Raw genomic sequence first — 22,919 nt, 5'->3', positions numbered from 1 at the left:
TAGGCAGTGTACCTAATCGTAGAGTAGTGTAGTTTTTAGTAAGTCCGGTTCGTTCCACAGGGAGCTGGTGAAGTTAACGCTATATTATTAAGTTTATTTGTAAAAATATATATATAAATAAGTAGTAGTATTATTATAAAATGGGGGTTTTACCGTTTAATGACCGGTTTGTCGATTTTAAGCGTAAAAATAAATGACAAAAATTAAAGTGCGTAAAATAAATTGCGATAAATAAAATGACAGAAAATAAAATTGCGAGTAATAAAATGACAGTAAATAAAGATACGATGAGAAATATAATAAAAGAATTATGCTTATTTAAACTTCCGTAATCATGATGTTTGACGTGTTGATTTTAATTTATTACCATAGGTTAATTGTCCTTTGTCCTGGTTTATTTGATACATCTATCTGGTTTTTGTCCATAATAGTCCATCGGTCATAAATATAAAGTGCGAGTATCCTCGTCAAATTACCCTTATACCCGAAGTCAAATATTCCAACTGATTAAGGATTTAAACTGTGACGCAGTTATCACTTCTGTCAACAATTACACCAGTTATCACTGTATGTAATCCACCCCTGTTTTAATTAGTTTATGAATATTAATTCATCCACTTGATCAGAATGAATAATCAATTACCCAACCCAATTGATTAATTAAATGATTATAACAGATTCCATATGAACATCACTAAATAGGACAACCATAATCATTATTAATTATTAGGTTAATTAATTTGAAGATAGGTTCGACAGACTCTAATGAGTTGTCACTCAATTAGACAATACCCCCCATCTATTAATAGTCAATAGTTCAATTTCCACAAGTGTCGGTCTTTTGCCCAAACCTTAATTATGGTACAAAGCCCAATTACCCAATTTTAGTAATTAGCCCAACATCATGATTACTTCGTTTTAAATAAGCATAGTAATAACTTAGCTACGAGACATTAATGTAAAAAGGTTGAACATAACTTACAATGATTAAAAATAGCGTAGCGTTACACGGACAGAATTTCGACTTACACACTCAAACGATCTCTATCATAAATCTTATTATTATCATAATTTAAAATTAAAATTAAGATTATTGTTATATCTTATTAAGTTAACATTATGATAGAGATATAGAATATAGATATTGATAATTGATATAGATATTTGATTGATAAAAAAAAAGGATCGGAAAAGTTCTCTCAATTCATCGTTACATAGATCCCTTTTATACGCAAATTTAAAATTGAATTTTCATTTACGACCACTGAACTATACTCAATTAACAACTTTTTATTATTTAATATTATTCTTATTATGAATTATTTAAATATTATATTTTATTCTTGTGCATAGTTGACTCGTAATTTTTACACCGTTGCGTTGAGCGCTGAAAGTTGGTTCATGCCCCGGTTCCGGATTTTCGAACGTCCTTTCGTACAATTTTATATCTTGTACTTTGCGTTTTGTAACTTGTACTCTTGTCATTTTTAGACGTTCTTCATCAATAATTTGAACCTTTTTGATTGTATCTTGTACTTTTGAGCTTTTTGGACCTTTGCGTCTTCAAATCTTCGTTTTCGCCTTTTGTCTTCGCACTTATTTAAAATAAACGAATATTACTCGAAAATGGAACAATTGCAACTAAAATCTTGTCTTTCTTGGGGGATTTTGCTATGAAATATATGTTCCTTTTTAGCCTTATCAATTATAAGTATTATTAATATTATTATCATTTTTATGAACCTCGGTTTTATTATTAATTCTATGATTATAATTATCATTATTAATAATATTATTACCATTATTACTATCATTATTATAATTATTAATAAAATTATAATTTTTAGTATTATTATGATTAATATCATTATTATTATAAATAACATTATTATTATAATTATTATTAATATTATTACTAATATAATTAGTATTGTTATTGCTAGTATTAGTATTAGTATTAGTATTAGTATTATTATTATTATTATTATTATTATTATTATTATTATTATTATTATTATTATTATTATTATTATTATTATTATTATTATTATTACTATTATTATTATTATTATTATTAGTATTACTATTATTAATAAATTTATCATTTTTATTATTATCAGTTTTATTATTATTAACATTAACATGATTTTAAAAGTATTATTATAATAATTATTATTATTATTACAAAATAAAACAATACCTATTCATTATTATTGTTAACAACATTTTATAAAATAAATATTATATACCTAAAAACATATGTATTACATATCACATAAATACATTGATATTTTTATTAAGTATTTATCTAAAGTATGTAAAAGAAATATAAATAACTAAGTTATTAATGAAACGCGTAATTTACAAAAATAACAACAAATAATAAATTTGTTCGATTATCATTATATGTTTTAATAGAAATACAATCAATACAGGTTCGTGAATCCGAGGTCAACATTGCACTTGTTCAATGCCGTCATATGTATTTTTACTACGAAATACAGTATTGTGAGTTTCATTACTCCCCTTTTATATATATTTTTGGGACTGAGAATACATGCGCCGCTTTTATAAATGTTTTACGAAATAGACACAAGTACTTAAAATTACATTCTATGGTTGGATTATTAAACCGAATATCACCCCTTTTAGCTTGGTAACCTAAGAATTAGGCAGACGAGAGGTTCTGTTCCTAATTGACGCGAATCCTAAAGATAGATCTATTAGGCCTAACAACCCCCATTCAGGTTATGGATGGCTTTAGTACTTCGAGGTTTATATTATACAGACGAGAGGTTCTGTTTGGGGATAATCTATGCATTAAAATTAATGTCAGTTACCAGGTGTTCAATTCATATGAATGATTTTATCTTTATGCAGACGAGAGGTTCTGTTTATAATTATGAAAATCTTGTGGTCTATTAAAATTATGGAAATGATCGATTATGATAAACTAATGAACTCACCAACCTTTTGGTTGACACTTTAAAACATGTTTATTCTCAGGATTGAAAGAAATCTTTCGCTGTGCATTTGCTCAATTTAAAGATATTACTTGGAGTCATTCATGGCATATTTCAAAAGACGTTGCATTCGAGTCGTTGAGTTAAGTAAAGATTATGATTAAGTAAATGACAGATTAGATCATTTATAGTTGGATATTAGGAAATGGTATGCATGTCTGTCAACTTTCGATGTAATGGAAGTTTGTCTTTTAAAACGAATGCAGTGTTTGTAAAATGTATCATATAGAGGTCAAATACCTCGCAATGTAATCATATGTTATTGTATTCGTTCTTATGGATTAGGACGGGTCTTTACAGGATATACCACTTTGTTCATGTACCTAGAATTCTATCCATAAGGTCGTTTAAACCCTCTAAGGTTAACGTTAGGAGTAGGGATATCTGTCTTAGCCAGAATCTTCAAGACCTAAATTCTTAGTGACAAATCAGTTAGGTTCATAGCCGAGTTGATTGAGGTTTAGTGTTTATTCTAGGAAGTTAAACTCTTGTGATAATTCTCCATCAGGATTCTATTCTTCATATCTATCCGTCTTTATCTTTATAGTTATATTATAAGTACTTAATCTCAATCTATCACCACTTGTCAACTAAGGTTAACTATTTAGGCACTTTTGTCCCACGTTTCTGAGCAAACATACAAAATTACGAACCTGGGTTATATTTACCACTTACTCGTTAAAAGGAAGACAAGTAGGTGAGTTATAGCTAGGAAACCCCAACTAAATATAAATAAAAGACCGTTACTTTCCTTTGGCAGCTAATTATGACGTATTGCGACCTAAAGACACCGCACAATTAAAACCGTCCGAATTGGCTATATCAATAGCTCAAGATGATAGTGTTAGGAACAGATCTGTAGATGTGAAGGAAGTTAATCTTGCCCATGAAGTTGGTTTGTCTAGTGACGTTGATTACCTAGGTTATATGTTCAAAATGCAATTTTGGATAAAACTACGAGTTTGACTATTCTGCTCATGTTATTTCTAGTTCTGTTCTCAGCCCGAAAAAAAAAAGTGGTTGAGTTGGTTGGTGGGTATAATACGTGTCGTTGCATTGGCAAGAGTTGTTAAGATTCATGTCGAGTTGTGTGGGAGAACATCCAAAAGCACAAGGCTTTTTGTATGGCCTTTTCGGGGCTCGGTACTTGTTGTAGCTAGTGGGTTGTTACTAAGGCGAAGAAGAAGAATAATAAGAAAACCACTATTCTGCTCATGTTATTTCTAGTTCTGTTTAACAATTTTTCAATAATGCTCCTGTTGGTGGTTCCAACACATGCTCTCCTGGTGACAGTAGGGTGTGATGTGTGGATGTCTAAGGCTTCCTCTCAAGAGTCTAGTAAGGTGTTTTTATAAATCAAGATTGGCCAAAGCAACACATTTTGAACAAGTGGATGTGAAGTTTCTCAAACCTGACGAACAAGTAGAAAAGCTTCTCTTATTGAAGAACAACTCCATCATAGTTGAATGTTCAAATTTAAATGATTTAGGTTCCTTTTTTTCTTCTTCTCTCGATGAGTTTTAGTTACGTGTTAGGTTAACTAGTTTATGTTTATGAATTTTAGTTTACCATATGTTTTGCTGGTCTTGGGTTTTGGTTGGCCTAAAAGTTTGGTGTTTAGTGAGGCTCACTTTCAGATAATTAGTTTTTAGTTGATTATTATTTTGGTATGGTTTTTTAGCTACGAGGTTCGTTGGCTCGTTTGTTGTAAGTGGTTTTTGAGGGGTTCTTTTCATTTTTTATTAACGAATCCTCCTTAGCATTTTATACATTTTTTATTTTTTCAAAAAAATACATATTATAAATTATTAACCATCAAACACCTTTTATATATTATTGTTATAATTATTATTATACTATAATTATAAATTATAATAAATTATAATTATAATTATAATTATAATTTATAATTAATCATTATAATTATGTAATAACTAGTTTTTTGGCCGCGCTATCGCTGCGGGTTGGTTTCGAAAAAAAAAATAAATAAATAAAAAAAGTACTGTAGCTACAGTAGCAGATATTCGGGTCGGGTTGGTGGAGCGGGTCAGGAGATCCGGATAGTATTGAGTTAGTAGTTTAGAGAATCATGTTTTGAAAAAAAAGTTACTATTCACAGATGATGTCAACCAATTATAAATTGACACCATTTATCACAATTTATATATAAATTGCGATAAATTGGATAAAGGATCCAATAGTGGTTGACCTTTTGGCATGCCTCTTGCACGTGCTATGTTTGTCCTCTAGTCTGTTATTGGGCCTATAGGCCCGGTTAAACTATTATGGTAAAATTTCCTTATTCTTCAATCGGAAAAGTTCATCTACCAGTGAAAAAATAAGAAATATCGGGGTGAGAGATGGCGTCGGCGATTGTGAGATCTACTCTTCGAACGGCTCTTCGTGGTGGCCACCGCGTGAATTCAGTGGCATCTAAGCGATCATTTTCATCCGGTGCATCGGTTGAAGAAGAAGCTCGTACGGTCCTCTTTTTTTTTTTTTTTTTTTTTTTAATTACAATTACAATTACAATTTATACGTTATACGTTATTATATTTAGATTGTATTTAATTTATATTATAATTCAAAAATTAATTACTGTAAGACCTAGTTGCACTGACCAATCGTATGATGTTCCATCGATCTGAAAATATCTAGTTTTGTTAGATATAGGGTTTTGTTTATCAAATATGTGTACTTTATGGTTTGGATTAGGGAATATGTGAATTCAATCATTTGAATTGAAATATTTATTTGATTATTTGAAAATGAGGTATTATGCAGTATTAGCTAATTGATTTGGATATGTTTTTGTATTATTGTAACAGGTGAGGCTTCGAAATGGGAGAAAATTACTTATGTAGGAATTGTTGCTTGCTCGGTTCTTGCATTTGTTAACCTATCCAAGGGTCATCCTCACTTTGATGAACCTCCTGTAAGCTCTCAATGGATATTTGGTTATTGTGCACTTGTTTAATCATTATTCATTAACCAGTTTAATTGCGAAAGCATCACATAGGTTGTCTTTGTTGATATCTTATGCCTATATGTATGCAGGCATATCCATACTTGCACATTCGTAACAAGGAGTTTCCATGGGGTAAGCTTTTTGTTGCGTTACTCCAAGATTAACCTTTTTTTTTTGTTCACTATTCTTTTAATTTCTCCTACTTTGTTTGTTTATATGACTGTATTATTTTCTAAATCAACTTCATTTTGTATGAATCTCATGTTATCTGCTATGTGGACTTTAATAAGCATGATCAAACTTTCAGTAATCAGTTTGTGTTTTACTATGAGGTTGATATTATATGAATGTTATTACTTGTTTATTTTCGTGGTATATGACTACTATATGGATTATATAATTTGTGCATGTTTGTTGATGTTTGCTTATAAAATGAGTCGGTATCATTTTTTCATGTATGGAACCAATATTAAGTTTGATTTAAATAAAAGTTTGAAAGGTAACTGATCTTATCTAACACTTTGAAGTTGCTAACGTTTACTGTTGTTTTTACAGGACCTGATGGCCTTTTTGAAGTTAAGGAAACACCATTGATGCCCCACTAAACCTTGTGGAGAGCATTCAGAATAATGATATTGTTTCTGTTTCATTTGGTTTTCTATTGTTGTAATTTCTTTAAAGTTGCTTCTTTTATTTGCATATCATTGCAATGGATCATGACTTTTCAGTGTTCACTTTGTATTTCAATTTATCTTTTCCTGAAAATAAGGCTCTGTTTGGCTCATGGAATCTAATGGGATTCTGGCGGAATTGGAATTGAATTTAGACACGCGTCGTGAATTGGAATTGGTTCAACATTTTCAGATTTGAAATGAAATTATTATACTTGTGCTATAAATGTTATCTACAGATTAAAGGCACAGTTTAATTCATTAGTGTTCATAATCTTTTAAAACGTTTGCTTGACAAAAGTTATGCTATATATACATGGTTTTGCTAGTGTACACTATTGGGATTGGAATTGGTCTTGTGAATTACTTGTTATTTCAGCTTTTTAGATATCAAATCATCTGTATATACATGCAGCAGTTATAATTCATTAAAAATGAACGATCCATCACATTACCACGCTCCGTTAAAACCGAAAGAACATGAAATAATGGAAATGTTAAAGACAAAAACAAATAAAAAAACTAAAAAAATAAAAAAGTGTCTACTCTGTAGCTGCATCGTCATGGCTAATACTCCCACCTGTTTCATTCTCCGGCAACGTTCCCAAATCAGTAAGAGCATCTTTCTCTTCTTCTAGTACCGACCCATCACCATCATCTCTCTCGTTTAAAACTCGCTCTTTATCTTGTCCTTGTGAATCACCATTATCATTTACAGAGTTTGCACTCTCAAGTTCAAATGAAGGCACCAAATATGAATATGGACTTGTATCGGTCATCTTATCATTCTCAATTTCATCTCTTACGCTTTGATCATGACCCTCATCTGGACTTGAACTCACAACCTCTTTCGCGTTTGGACTAATTTTCTCACTTTTCTTCGCTACTTTGTTTCGCTCATTACTCTTGTCTTCATTCACTTCTCCTTTTACTTGTTTCATCTCATTTTTTCTTCCCTCATATTTGTTTTTAGTCTTAACCTTTATATTTTCTTTCCCTTTTTCTCCCCTCTTTTCGCTTCCGTTTTCTTCTTTGGTCCCCTCATTTTTCTTGCCACCATTTCTACGCTCGCCTTTATGCTCCGTCTTAATCTTCTCATCTTCCGTGTTCTTTTCATGATCATAGGCATGTTCAATCTCTCCAACTTCATCATGATCATTGATCATGTGAGATGCATGTGCAGCCTCTTCGTCTTCACTTTCATTACCTCGTTCATCCGATTGATTCTCGTCGCTACTATTTCTATCTGTGACTTTAGGACGAAGATCTTTTCGCCCCAACTTATACATATCCTTGCTATGCACATTCCTTAACTTATGAGTAATGTTGGATCCTTTCTTATCATCTGAATGGTGTACTTGATATAGCAGCCATATGCTTACACCAAGCAACAAAGATATTTGAAAAACATGTTTTATCTTTATCCCCTTGTTACGCCCGTTGCTCCTACTGCGTGGTGACCTGAACATGATATTAATTTAGTCTTACAACAAGCCTCAACGTAACACAACCACCTTCACTCGATTCCAGTCTATTACGATTCTGAATGTACACAAGAATAGAAAATTATATATGAAATGATCGAAAACAAATCAATCAAGATTGAAGGGGAACAAGGCCTAATCTTTCCATTGTGATTTAACCAGAAATTGATTTATATAACTATTTAAACTACATTCGTCATTTATGAAAAGAAACGTATAAATGTGATAAAGGAATGAAACAATGAGAAGAATTACCAATAATTCATGGAGCAGAGGGCTTCAAATTCGATCATTAATTAAATAATAATTTTTGATAATGGAATTTGGTGTGGGAATTGAACAAGTACGTTTACAATCTAAACAGAATTTGGAATCCAATCTAACAATCACCCTATGATCATGCACCCATGTTAAAATTTTGATCCGATTTTTGAGAATTCGTTGGTCATAAATTCATAATATGTTGTGTTGGTGAAGTTTATTTTGCAGAAGGGATTATAATATTATATAATACGACCTTATAGTGTTAGCAGATATACATATTTGGTCCAGAAAGGATTATATTATTCACCCTTATATTATTTACGCAATGCTAGTTAAATATGAACAATCTTTATAAAGGATCTGTGTTGCATTTCTTTATATGGAGTATTTGACAAAAAACACAGGCTGATTATAAGTATAATTATAATTATATTTGTGAATAAATAAGTCTATTTACACACTATTTTTTAACGGCAAAGTATATATAATGAAAAACGCCTTCTAATAACAAAGAGCTAGAAGATAATTACACGAGTCAAGAGTTTCAACCAAATACAAATTTACCCAATGACTGAACTTGAAAAACTTCATTAGAAGGGCCGAAAATAATAAAAAGTTATATTTAACTAGATATTGCTAAATCTTTTTTTTTTTTTTTTTTTTTTTTTTTTTTTTATGTTGCTAGATGTTTGGTTTTTTAGAGGACCATAAAGGTAGTAAATTATTCGTAAAAAATGATCAATTTTTACACTACTAGCCCAAATCAAGAAGGCCATAGCCCTCTTAGCACTGCTCATAGTTCTGCCCTTTGACGTTATCTCTATGTCTAACCCAAGAAAACGAAATATTACAAGTAAGATAAAAAAAAATGTCACTTTTTTTTTTTTTTATCAGGCTAGCCGAATAAAATGACACTATTTCTACATCTTCAAAGAATCCAAACCAATTGAATACAAACGATCTTTTACACTCGAGGACACATTCCATTAATCATACCAGACTAGCCAATTGAACCACAAAGCAAACTCCAAGAACTGTAAATCTCTCCACAACTTCACCCTTCCCCAAACCTCCGTTACACTCTATTGATCTGCATGTGATGTGATGACCGGGAAATTAAGTACAACCAGGCCATGACCCATAACTCGGTCATGATTGGGATTTATCGGACATCGCACGGAGCACAGATCAAGTGCACACCCATGCATCATAAATCTATGTGATATTGTATAATTCAATCATTTGACTGAAATTTAAATAATAATCTAGAGATTAGTACCTAATAAAATGGTTGGATGATTATTAAAAGACAAAAGCTTTTTATAAAGTTAAAGTAATTGGTCGAGTTGAAATGAAGTATTGGATTTACCTCATAATTATTGTCTCTTGTTGCCCCACAACGAAATCAAGTTTAACAATTAACTACTTTCAAGCCTAAACTAATTTGTCGTAATTTCATAGGTATGTAAATATGGAATTAATAATTTCAATTTTGGATTATTTACAACTTTTTATCATTCAGTGACCGGTATGTGTCAACCACATACATAAGGTCCATCATAAATATTAGTACATGCTACAGAGTACAGAATACAAAGTACATTGTAATTCTAAAGATCAGACCATGACTTCTTCTAGTCTTTGTTACCATTTGCATTGAACTTCTAATAATATTTTACCGATGTAAGTGTACTACATTCCTTACACAACGAAAAAAAAAACACGTGGTGTTAACGAGTGATTTTTACCAAACTAGTAGAATTCGTGATATTCATATTCAATTTTGAAGTGAGCAATTGCACAATTATTAAACATCACATCTGTGGAAACTTTTTTTCATGGTTAGCTTTGCTAGTTAAGGGCAATGGTCCACTCTATTTGATCAAACAATAGTACTACTAAATTTTTTTAATATAACCAATTATAATAATAATATAATATAAATATAATATATTCATTCAAACAATGAAGTACAGCAAACATGTATCCAGAAATACTTAGATCAAAATAAATAATGTATCAATGATCGTGTAAATTTACTCTATTTGTTAACAACTTTCGATCGTTTTAACCATCATAAGAAAGTTTAGTAGTTAACATCATGATATCCTTATAACAGGTCTCAGGTTCAACTCAGATTCAACCCTCACCGGTTGCACGGGCCAGATAAAGGGTAAAACAGTCATAAGATAACTCGGTTAAACATTATATATCTGAGTAAAAATACTCGGTCTTTCCAAGTAACATGAACAGAGAAAACCTCATTAGGTTACCCAGTTTCGTGATGAATCGATTAGTAACATCTTACTTTATCTAAAATATGTTTCGTAGTTTGTTAAATGAAGAAACTGCCCAACTGAACAAGACATCCGCGCTTGCATTACCTACTATTTATACAGTATTCGAAGAGTCAAATCCTAGCTATCAATATGGTAAACAAATAACACTAGCATTGTTAACATCATGATGTCTGGTCCTTCGTATGTAAAATTATGTTATCAATCTTATCTATGAACCCATGCCATCCAACCCCATCATCTATTTGAAATCGCTCGTGTACAATAATTTATACTTTTTAAATCCCTAAAGCTCAGTAGATGATAGAAAGAATGCTTTTGAGGATACACGAAAGTGAACCAAATTTATAGAAATCCCCCTCTACTTTTCCGAAAACTACCATTAGTCCCTGTAATCATCCTCACTCTTACAATCAACATGCCTATATAAGTATATATAAACCACCACCCTATCTCCAGTATAATCGCACTAAACATAAACTATCAAAATGACATACTCTTCCACAAGATGTCGTAACGTCTTTCTAGCTGTTTTAACTGGTTTTGTAACACTTATGCTTCCTTATGTGGCAGACACGAAACCGGCTACATTTTTGGAAAATTTTTATATTACATGGTCTGATTCTCACATCAAGCAACTTGATGATGGAATGGCTATCCAACTTCTCCTTGACGAAAACTCGGGTATGTACTTCGTAGCTCATAGCTAAAGGCCACATATATAAAAGCACGCTACAATATTTTACGTATAACTAATATTCATATTTACTTTATGATATAGGTTGTGGGTTTGGTTCAAAAAGTAAATATTTGTTTGGACGTGTGAGCATGAAAATTAAACTTATTCCAGGAGACTCTGCTGGTACTGTCACCGCCTTTTACGTAAGATCCTTTATTCTTATACTCGTACTAAAGTAAAAAAAAAAAAAAAAAAAAAAAAAATTCATTATGAGAACGTTTTCCGATAAAAAGATTGGTTTTACAACAGATGAACTCAGACACTGATGCGATTCGTGATGAGCTGGATTTTGAATTCTTAGGAAACCGAACAGGGCAGCCGTACTCAGTTCAAACTAATGTTTATGCTAATGGAAAAGGTGATAGAGAACAAAGAATAAACCTGTGGTTTGACCCTGCTGCTGACTTTCATACTTACTCTATTTTATGGAATCATCAGCATGTAGTGTAAGTAACATAGTATAATAATACAATGACCACAATGGAATAAGTCAAATAAGTTGTACAGTACAACTAAAAATTTGAATTACAGGTTTTATGTAGATGAAGTACCTATCAGGGTGTACAAGAATAATGAAGATAAAGGCATCGCATATCCGAAAATGCAGCCAATGGGAGTGTACTCAACGTTATGGGAAGCAGATGATTGGGCAACAAGAGGTGGGATCGAAAAAATCGATTGGAACAAAGCACCTTTTTATGCATACTACAAGGATTTTGACATTGAAGGCTGCACCGTCCCGGGTCCCACCACTTGTAGTTCTAACCCGTCTAATTGGTGGGAGGGTGCAACCTATCAACACCTTGACTCGGTTGCCGCTCGACGTTATCGATGGGTCCGTGTGAACCACATGGTTTATGATTATTGCACAGACAAAAACCGGAACCCCATTACCCCACCGGAATGTATGGCCGGAATTTAGGAATCAGTAATTGTGGCACCTATAAATGGCACAATAATGTTGGGCCCCATAATTGTGCAAAAAAATGTGATATGTGTACTACTACTATATACTTTTGTGCAAGTAAAAGCATTTACTTTTTCCTATCCCTAGAACTTTATGCATATTTTGATTCTCTCAAATTAATAATCTTGAAAAGGTTTTAAGGTATGTACAATTTTCTATATTGATTGAATAGTTTTAGGGGGTATTACTCAACTATAGATACATTTAATGATAATTTCTACCGTCACGAAAATATATATCTATATTTGTGCAATTACAAAGTAGCATATGTTGTCGGAACAATTTAACTGATAAGATGGTTACCTTGGTAGCTTAAATAAGAAACATAAGCTGAAAATGATCTATCTTCGTGTGCCGATTTTAACTGCAACTGGGTCGGAGCAATATGGACAACTTCCAAACAGAACATCAAATGACCTGCACGTAACTAACTCAGGTGAATGATGATGTTCGATGAAAAAAAAAAAAAAGCTATATAGAAGTAGCGTTTACGTACTGCCTTGTTGTAGTGATGGAGCGTAACCAATCTCCAAGGCAAATACTGTGAAAAGCTTTGCTGCAGGTGTTATTTTCACAACTATAATCTGTTCCACCGCCACTTTTAGGTCCAAGTTCATCATCTATAACACCAACGCTGAGTCAGCATCGAAAGTGTACGCAACGATATGAATATTATGACTACTGAATGATAGATAATATACCTATTGGGAGAAATTGTGAATAACAGATCCCACATTCAACTTGCTGATTATTTTTTTCGACTCCTGAAGGTCCTGGAAGTTGCAACTCCAATATATTTGCTAGATTTTCAGAAAATAGCTTGTCTTTCGTCCTAAAGAGCACGTAAAACAGATATAACAAAGAGTATTTGTGTTTATAAATTGTTAAAAAGTAAAGGTGCAATAAAATATGAAGAAAATAAACACTAATGACATGATTAGTGGAAATTCGAGCGAATAGATTTAGAATTCATGACAAGCATCAACTTAGATAAATAAACTGCATAGTATCAACCAAAGAGTGTTGAATATATACCATTTCTTGCAATTTCTTCTCCATTTATCCCTTAGCAAGTTTATTTTTTCATCTGAGCCCATTAAACGACACCTACCACATCATAGAGCATGTTACATGAAAAAATAGAGTTACCTGTTGTAACTATAAACAACAGTGTGTTAAGTTATATCAATCCTACTCTGGTAAAGATGTTGAGTCATTTGCACGAATAAATAATACGATAGAGCAATCATTCCCTGAAAAAAATATGCAAAAAGAAAAATTACTTTTTTACATAGTCTGAATAGAATCATTGAAATCTAAGACAAGTTACCGATATTAATATGGCGAAACGTAGTGGCACGATGCAACTGTGCAGATTCAGAAACCGAAAGAGATTTGTCGATATCTTCCACTGTGGACCAAAATTGTTGAAGCTTTTCGAGATGCTGAGTACAATATCACCCAAGACCAAAATAAAATCAGATCGTTTTGCAAGTTTAATGAATTCAGGTTAACAGACTATGAGTCCTATGTACCTGTCTAAATTGCTTCACAACATCCGTAAGTCTTGAATTCACCGACCATTCCAAGTTAAATAAGTAAGGTACATCCTGATCAATCGATTGAATAATTAGACACAAAACGTGTGTTGTTCGGAGTACAGAAAATTGAAGATGTTGTATATAACTAACAGCTGAAACTGATGGTGGGCAGTTAGGATAAGATTTATTCAACAAAATCTCTAACACGTGAACTCTTCCCTTCTTGTCACTGGTACGAACAAAAAAAAAAAAAAATCACACTAATTATTTGGCTAAAATTTTTATTTTTATTTTTTTAACGGCAAACTTGCATCAGTGTATCATTTATTTCAACGACACTCATCATTTGCAGACTCACACGCGTTCGGGAGGAAACCCGAATCGCATTACAGGAACCAGATCCTTTTCACCATCCTGAGGGGCAGGCGACCGGGTTTGAATCCTTAATGGATCCGGGAGAAAACCCCCTCGGGATCAATCTGGATATCCATATTTCAGGCAGATTAATTAATAGGATGGGCAGAGCGAGGCTCGAACCCATGACCTAACTCCCAGCCCCAACACACAAGGTGAGGGGATGCCGTTGAAGCAATGCTTCGTTGGCTTATTTGGCTAAACTTTATGCAGTCAATATGAAGGCTAAAGGATCTTACATAACACGAAATGAAACATACGATAGATCTTCTGCCAACCTCACCAAATGTTCCCATCCAATCTCTTCTATCTACAATAACAACTAAACCATCTTTATCCAAGATAGTAGATACACAACTTAACTATCATGAATCTGCACATAGTCATAGACAATTCAAAAAAGAAAACACGAAACAGATTATAGTATGAAGACAAATAATCACATTATTAACACACCTCAGAGTAAACTGCACGGGAAAACGAAGATGAGATGTCCAACTTTCGACATTCATTAGACTCGCTACTCTTCTGCTGGATCAAATGGTGAGTTCAAGTGAAACAGTGAATGAATACAACTATACAAGTGAAAGATAATATTGTCTAGTTCAATACAGAGAAATAAAGAGCACACTTAATTCTTACAGATATTCACACTGGCATTAACAATGAGATCAAAACATAAAAAATTGAAATCTCACACAAAAGCAAATAATCTAGCACAAATAAAAAAATTCTCAATTCTATACAGATTAGCAGAAAAACGTAAATGTATAAGCGTATGCTAAATCATATAAGTTAAACTAAATTCGCACGAGTTTTAACAAAATTGATAAGTTATAAGGTGTACAAATTGGTATTGGCGCTACTTACTTGATCAATTAATGGATGCTGCATGCTTGAAAAGTGTTAACCGCAACTAAGGTGATCGATTTAATGAAATTGGGGGTTTTTCTAGGGTTTATGGGATGTAGTTACTTAGGTAATCTTCCTATGAATTGATATGATAGGGTTTCCAAATCACTGAGTTTTGAAGTTCATATATCAAACAGGCGGTTTGCGTTCTCAAATGGCGCTAACATTAGAGAGTACCGAGTACAGACCTCAAAAATTGTACTCTGTAAATTAGAAGAGACACGTGCCACGCACATGAAGAGTTTGACCTCTGATAATGACGAGGAGGGTGTGGCCCAACACAATTTGGATTTCAATTTGGCCCAAGCTGAATATTAAAAAGAAAAAAAAAATTACACAGATTTTGAGCATCTTCATCTCATAATGGTTTCAACTAGGGGTGATCATAATATCCAAATCTAAATCCACAATCCGAATATCCATGTATCCTCCGAAAAATATCTGAAAAATCGGATATCCGGATATCCGAAAATCGGATATCTGGTTTTTCGGATTCAGGTTTCGGATAGAAGTTTTCGAAACATTCGGATATTCGGATACCCGATATCAGAAACATACATTAAAAAATAATAATAATTTTACACTTTTATTTATAATTATAGTTTATATTTAGATATTTTATAAGGGACAAAGTCACACCACTTGTATCGGGGGTCTTCCAACCCCGTTGTGTCCTACATGTCACCCCAAAAACGCCGACTTCGAGCCGTATCGCGGCGTTGCCGCATGATTGTTTCGCGGCGTTTGAGCTGGTTCAACGGGTTCAACAACAGCCGTTGCCTTCACTTTAATAAATTTTTATTATTATAAAAATATTATTTTTTGTGACAATCGCTCCAAATCTATATGGACGAACACGTCATTCATCGATTTCATTGCGAGGTATTTGACCTCTATATGATACGTTTTGTAAACATTGCATTCTTTTGAAAAGGCACACCATAAATGAATATTTAAATCAAAGGTTTTCGACATCTGATAATTTCTACATATAGACAATCACCGTAAATAATAGTTTACAATAGTACTTCCGTTGACAATGCAGTCAAAATAAGATACATGGTGATGATTTGGTGAATGCAACGTTTCCGTGAAAAATATGTCATGTAAGACTCCATGCACATAGCTTGTCTAACATATAAGCAAATAGCGGAAGACTTCTAGGGAACCTGAGAATAAACATGCTAACAAGTGTCAACACAAAGGTTGGTGAGTTCATAGTTTTAATGTTTTGCATAATCTGTACATAAAGGTGGATCACAAGATTTCAGTTGTTTCATCCAGAAACGTTTATCAAAATATTCTACGAAGTTGAGCACCCTGGTAACTAAACTTTAACGTTATAATAAGTACCCCTGTTTTAACATACATGCAACCAACATGTACAATACACGCAATCCAATGTGTACTAAACTTAAATAGCATACGTCTGTTTTATAGTTCAGGATAGGGTTTCTATACCTGGAACAGACGGGGATGTCAAGCCCTATGGATCCATATATAACTACTCGCGCCCACCAGTTCTTATAACCGGCAGTTACTAGTTACCAAAGCTAAGGGATTTTCGGTTCAAACTCGGTGTAGAATTTAGTATGTACTTGTATCCATTGCGTTTAAAGTAAAGTGCATGTATTCTCAGCCCAAAAATATAGATTGCAAAAGCAATTAAAAAGGGAGCAAATGAAACTCACATTAGCAGCACATAAAGTCGTTCACCGAAATGTGACCGAAACTCGGAATACCAAATAACCATAGATTTCAACCTAGAGAACATATGTTGGTCAATAAATGTCTATCAAGCTAGGTCAGGTCATAGTGTATCACAATCCTAATGGTCGAGATTGACATACAAAAGTTATCAAAAGTCATTTCAACAAGTTAATCTGACTCAATACTATAGTTGAATGATCATGGCAATCGAAACATTTTAACATTTCACATAGTTTCCCAATACTTGTAAAATTAGAGTATAGTTTTTATAAGGCTTTAAAATATGATAAACAGCCAGTTTTTGAAATGTCCCGTTCTTATTGATTAAAAACGTTCCATATTAATTGATTTCGTTGCGAGGTTTTGACCTCTATATGAGACGTTTTTCAAAGACTGCATTCATTTTAAAACAAACCATAACCTTTATTTCATCAATAAAGGTTTAAAAAGCTTTACGTAGATTATCAAATAATGATAATCTAAAATATCCTGTTTACACACGACCATTACATAATGGTTTACAATACAAATATGTTACAACAAAATAAGTTTCTTGAATGCAGTTTTTACACAATATCATACAAGCATGGACTCCAAATCTCGTCCTTATTTAAGTATGCGATAGCGGAAGCTCTTAATAATCACCTGAGAATAAACATGCTTAAAACGTCAACAAAAATGTTGGTGAGTTATAGGTTTAACCTATATATATCAAATCATAATAATAGACCACAAGATTTCATATTTCAATACACATCCCATACATAGAGATAAAAATCATTCATATGGTGAACACCTGGTAACCGACAATAACAAGATGCATATATAAGAATATCCCCATCATTCCGGGACATCCTTCGGATATGATATAAATTTCGAAGTACTAAAGCATCCGGTACTTTGGATGGGGTTTGTTAGGCCCAATAGATCTATCTTTAGGATTCGCGTCAATTAGGGTGTCTGTTCCCTAATTCTTAGATTACCAGACTTAATAAAAAGGGGCATATTCGATTTCGATAATTCAACCATAGAATGTAGTTTCACGTACTTGTGTCTATTTTGTAAATCATTTATAAAACCTGCATGTATTCTCATCCCAAAAATATTAGATTTTAAAAGTGGGACTATAACTCACTTTCACAGATTTTTACTTCGTCGGGAAGTAAGACTTGGCCACTGGTTGATTCACGAACCTATAACAATATATACATATATATCAAAGTATGTTCAAAATATATTTACAACACTTTTAATATATTTTTATGTTTTAAGTTTATTAAGTCAGCTGTCCTCGTTAGTAACCTACAACTAGTTGTCCACAGTTAGATGTACAGAAATAAATCGATAAATATTATCTTGAATCAATCCACGACCCAGTGTATACGTATCTCAGTATTGATCACAACTCAAACTATATATATTTTGGAATCAACCTCAACCCTGTATAGCTAACTCCAACATTCACATATAGAGTGTCTATGGTTGTTCCGAAATATATATAGATGTGTCGACATGATAGGTCGAAACATTGTATACGTGTCTATGGTATCTCAAGATTACATAATATACAATACAAGTTGATTAAGTTATGGTTGGAATAGATTTGTTACCAATTTTCACGTAGCTAAAATGAGAAAAATTATCCAATCTTGTTTTACCCATAACTTCTTCATTTTAAATCCGTTTTGAGTGAATCAAATTGCTATGGTTTCATATTGAACTCTATTTTATGAATCTAAACATAAAAAGTATAGGTTTATAGTCGGAAAAATAAGTTACAAGTCGTTTTTGTAAAGGTAGTCATTTCAGTCGAAAGAACGACGTCTAGATGACCATTTTAGAAAACATACTTCCACTTTGAGTTTAACCATAATTTTTGGATATAGTTTCATGTTCATAATAAAAATCATTTTCTCATAATAACAACTTTTAAATCAAAGTTTATCATAGTTTTTAATTAACTAACCCAAAACAGCCCGCGGTGTTACTACGACGGCGTAAATCCGGTTTTACGGTGTTTTTCGTGTTTCCAGGTTTTAAATCATTAAGTTATCATATCATATAGATATAGAACATGTGATTAGTTGATTTTAAAAGTCAAGTTAGAAGGATTAACTTTTGTTTGCGAACAAGTTTAGAATTAACTAAACTATGTTCTAGTGATTACAAGTTTAAACCTTCGAATAAGATAGCTTTATATGTATGAATCGAATGATGTTATGAACATCATTACTACCTTAAGTTCCTTGGATGAACCTACTGGAAAAGAGAAAAATGGATCTAGCTTCAATGGATCCTTGGATGGCTCAAAGTTCTTGAAGCAAAATCATGACACGAAAACAAGTTCAAGTAAGATCATCACTTGAAATAAGATTGTTATAGTTATAGAAATTGAACCAAAGTTTGAATATGATTATTACCTTGTATTAGAATGATAACCTACTGTAAGAAACAAAGATTTCTTGAGGTTGGATGATCACCTTACAAGATTGGAAGTGAGCTAGCAAACTTGAAAGTATTCTTGATTTTATGAAACTAGAACTTTTGGAATTTATGAAGAACACTTAGAACTTGAAGATAGAACTTGAGAGAGTTCAATTAGATGAAGAAAATTGAAGAATGAAAGTGTTTGTAGGTGTTTTTGGTCGTTGGTGTATGGATTAGATATAAAGGATATGTAATTTTGTTTTCATGTAAATAAGTCATGAATGATTACTCATATTTTTGTAATCTTATGAGATATTTCATGCTAGTTGCCAAATGATGGTTCCCACATGTGTTAGGTGACTCACATGGGCTGCTAAGAGCTGATCATTGGAGTGTATATACCAATAGTACATACATCTAAAAGCTGTGTATTGTACGAGTACGAATACGGGTGCATACGAGTAGAATTGTTGATGAAACTGAACGAGAATGTAATTGTAAGCATTTTTGTTAAGTAGAAGTATTTTGATAAGTGTATTGAAGTCTTTCAAAAGTGTATAAATACATATTAAAACACTACATGTATATACATTTTAACTGAGTCGTTAAGTCATCGTTAGTCGTTACATGTAAATGTTGTTTTGAAACCTTTAGGTTAACGATCTTGTTAAATGTTGTTAACCCAATGTTTATAATATCAAAAGAGATTTTAAATTATTATATTATCATGATATTATGATATACGAATATCTCTTAATATGATATATATACATTAAATGTCGTTACAACGATAATCGTTACATATATGTCTCGTTTCAAAATCATTAAGTTAGTAGTCTTGTTTTTACATATGTAGTTCATTGTTAATATACTTAATGATATGTTTACATATCATAATATCATGTTAACTATATATATAACCATATATATGTCATCATATAGTTTTTACAAGTTTTAACGTTCGTGAATCACCGGTCAACTTGGGTGGTCAATTGTCTATATGAAACCTATTTCAATTAATCAAGTCTTAACAAGTTTGATTGCTTAACATGTTGGAAACATTTAATCATGTAAATATCAATCTCAATTAATATATATAAACATGGAAAAGTTCGGGTCACTACAGTTTTGACAATTGTTCAACAAAACGAGACGTGCCATATATAGAAATTCATTTACTCGATTAGTAATATTTAAAAATCCACTTTATCAATCTTATAAATAAGTTGTTTAAATATCAATTGCAGATTCAAAAGCAATTTCAATTAACGTCAATCATAATTCAGTTGATCATATCTTTTAATTCGTTCACCGAAATTACGCGATTTCTAAATGAAAAGTTATTGATTTTTCGCCAGATTTCCAACGACATGCATATCATATACCTTTTATCATTAATATATGTATTTAATTCGTGATTCATCATAACTATCTAACGACGAAATTTAGCATACAAGCATGCATAAACATATATACTCGAGCACTAGACATGTATACACTATTAATATATAAAAGATAAGATATGAATGCTCACGTATCAATATTGTGATTCAATATTGCAGGAAAGTACGTAGACGCAACAGAGATGATAAACACTAGGTTTGACTTGCAAACAATACCCACGAATATTACCCATAACCTCCATAGCTATAACTCATAATTTCCTTAGCTCTATCCCGTTCGAAACGCTTGTTTTGAAGTGACACGCTCATGACCTCGTCGTAGTATTTTATGTATAATATTAATTAATAATACTACTACTAATAGTATTAAGATTAATTATAATATTAATTAATAATAATAATAATAATAATAATAACAATAATAATAATAATAATAATAATAATAATAATATATAAAGAGAGCAGAGGGATGTGAGGATATGTGTGTGTGTAATCGAGCAAAAACGAATTCAATTTATAGACCTTTCCTGAAATCTGACCCCATGCGATCGCATGGGTTTTATGCCTATTTCCTATGCGATCGCATGGCCCCAAAATCCAGCTCACAATTTTTTATTGTTTTGCTTGTCGACATAATTAAATATAATATATATAATATATATAATTTAAATTAATTAATTATATAATATATTATATTCTCTTGTCTAGTTGACTTGTAATTTTTGTTCCGATAAGTCGTACGCCGTCACTCGACTTATGTCCCGGTTCCGGTTTTTTGAACGTCCTTTCGTACACTGAGAAAACTGGCACTTTACCTTTCGTGACTCGTACCTTTGTCAAAATATAGACTTAACTATCCATAAACTATATCACTCGAAATATAACTTATACATTCGAGTGTTTTGGTCATTTACTTCTATAAATCATCGTCTCGTTATCTATCAAAGTATATTTAATAATATTGTTTTAAATAAAAACGTTTAATAACCAAGTTAATTTTCATAAACACGTTTTAAATACACATCGCAAGTTATTCATACAATTACAATTCCAACTTATCATATATATTCAAATAGATATTTAAACCAATAAGTTTTATGCACAGTATCATACAATTAATACTTTGTTACGCTTTCAAGTTATAGTGTATATATGTATCTTTTTACATATAATTGTTCGCGAATCGTCGAGAACAGTCGATGGGTAATTGAATAGTTCAAAAATTTTGAGATTCAGTTTTACAGACTTTGCTTATCGTGTCGGAAACATTAAATCATTTCGAGAATTTGGTTCAAAATAAGTCAAAATTTTCGGGTCATCACATTTTTATTCCCTTTTTAATACTTACCCAATTATATTTTGACACATCACCACAATACTCCTAACTCACACCAACATCCAACACCACCACTGCTCCACTCAACAACACAATACGTCCTAGTCATCTAAAAAGTGCAAAAAGTGCACAACACGAATACCACTACAAATGGTGTGATAAACAGCTGGACAAAAGTACATTTGGACTCTTCTTTCTCTCTTACAGAAGTTAGGATTCACTTTACAAAGTAAAAACCCTAGATCTAACTTCATCTTCAATCAGCATCGCATCTTCATCTCTTTATCTAATCATCTCATCTTTAGTCTCCATCCATCGTCGATTTAAAGTAACTATAATAACTTTTAATTTCATTATCTAAATCGTCATATCTGAAACAAAATATGTACTGTACCTCTTTATCTTCAACAAGGTTACACGAAGCCCTTTAGCTCTTTACATCATTTGATTCTAATATATGCATGTTTTGTAATGTTAGTGAATGCATATTCAATATTTTTACCTTTTTTTTGCAAGACACTAGTAGCTTTTATTAATCACCAATTTGGTTCATAAAAGAACCAAAACAGTGACCAGGAGTGTGAAAGCTTACACTAATTTTAGTTTATTTACTTAATATGTGTATGTAAGTGTTAACTTGTTTAAATAATATAACCTAAGATTAATGACAGTAAGTTCAAGTTGGTAGTAATTGTATATGGAGTTGCAACTTTCTTTGTACACTTCTCAGTGTTTAGTTACTTCACTTAGATTTGTTATAATG

At 32.0% G+C, this 22,919-nt stretch overlaps 4 protein-coding genes across 4 annotated transcripts; 2 read left to right on the top strand and 2 right to left on the bottom strand.

The window, feature by feature from the left end:
• The first annotated feature begins 5,318 nt into the window (after positions 1-5,318).
• On the top strand, positions 5,319-6,775 carry LOC139862845 (cytochrome c oxidase subunit 6a, mitochondrial-like). Its single transcript, XM_071851476.1, has 4 exons — positions 5,319-5,501; positions 5,852-5,958; positions 6,081-6,123; positions 6,547-6,775. The coding sequence occupies exons 1-4, from the start codon at positions 5,384-5,386 to the stop codon at positions 6,594-6,596; spliced, it is 318 nt and encodes a 105-aa protein (XP_071707577.1). The 5' UTR covers positions 5,319-5,383; the 3' UTR covers positions 6,597-6,775.
• Positions 6,776-7,081: 306 nt separating this feature from the next.
• On the bottom strand, positions 7,082-12,830 carry LOC139861890 (uncharacterized). The gene is made up of 2 exons (XM_071850418.1): positions 12,717-12,830; positions 7,082-8,204 (listed from the first exon to the last, which is right to left on the bottom strand). Exon 2 carries the CDS (start codon positions 8,129-8,131, stop codon positions 7,205-7,207), a length of 927 nt encoding a protein of 308 aa, XP_071706519.1. The 5' UTR covers positions 8,132-8,204; positions 12,717-12,830; the 3' UTR covers positions 7,082-7,204.
• Positions 11,196-12,409, top strand: LOC139861204 (probable xyloglucan endotransglucosylase/hydrolase protein 6). The gene is made up of 4 exons (XM_071849523.1): positions 11,196-11,391; positions 11,489-11,589; positions 11,696-11,892; positions 11,978-12,409. The coding sequence occupies exons 1-4, from the start codon at positions 11,196-11,198 to the stop codon at positions 12,366-12,368; spliced, it is 885 nt and encodes a 294-aa protein (XP_071705624.1). The 3' UTR covers positions 12,369-12,409.
• On the bottom strand, positions 12,490-15,836 carry LOC139863774 (uncharacterized). The gene is made up of 12 exons (XM_071852381.1): positions 15,689-15,836; positions 15,469-15,587; positions 14,825-14,899; positions 14,608-14,678; positions 14,105-14,183; positions 13,949-14,023; positions 13,744-13,858; positions 13,609-13,666; positions 13,449-13,520; positions 13,115-13,245; positions 12,910-13,033; positions 12,490-12,830 (listed from the first exon to the last, which is right to left on the bottom strand). Exons 1-12 carry the CDS (start codon positions 15,834-15,836, stop codon positions 12,755-12,757), a joined length of 1,143 nt encoding a protein of 380 aa, XP_071708482.1. The 3' UTR covers positions 12,490-12,754.
• Positions 15,837-22,919: the final 7,083 nt, after the last annotated feature.

Source organism: Rutidosis leptorrhynchoides, chromosome 8, assembly GCF_046630445.1.
Source record: "Rutidosis leptorrhynchoides isolate AG116_Rl617_1_P2 chromosome 8, CSIRO_AGI_Rlap_v1, whole genome shotgun sequence".
Classification (NCBI taxonomy): Eukaryota; Viridiplantae; Streptophyta; class Magnoliopsida; order Asterales; family Asteraceae; genus Rutidosis; species Rutidosis leptorrhynchoides.
Note: the sequence above shows the minus strand (reverse complement) of the source record. Positions and strands in the feature narration are given on the sequence as shown.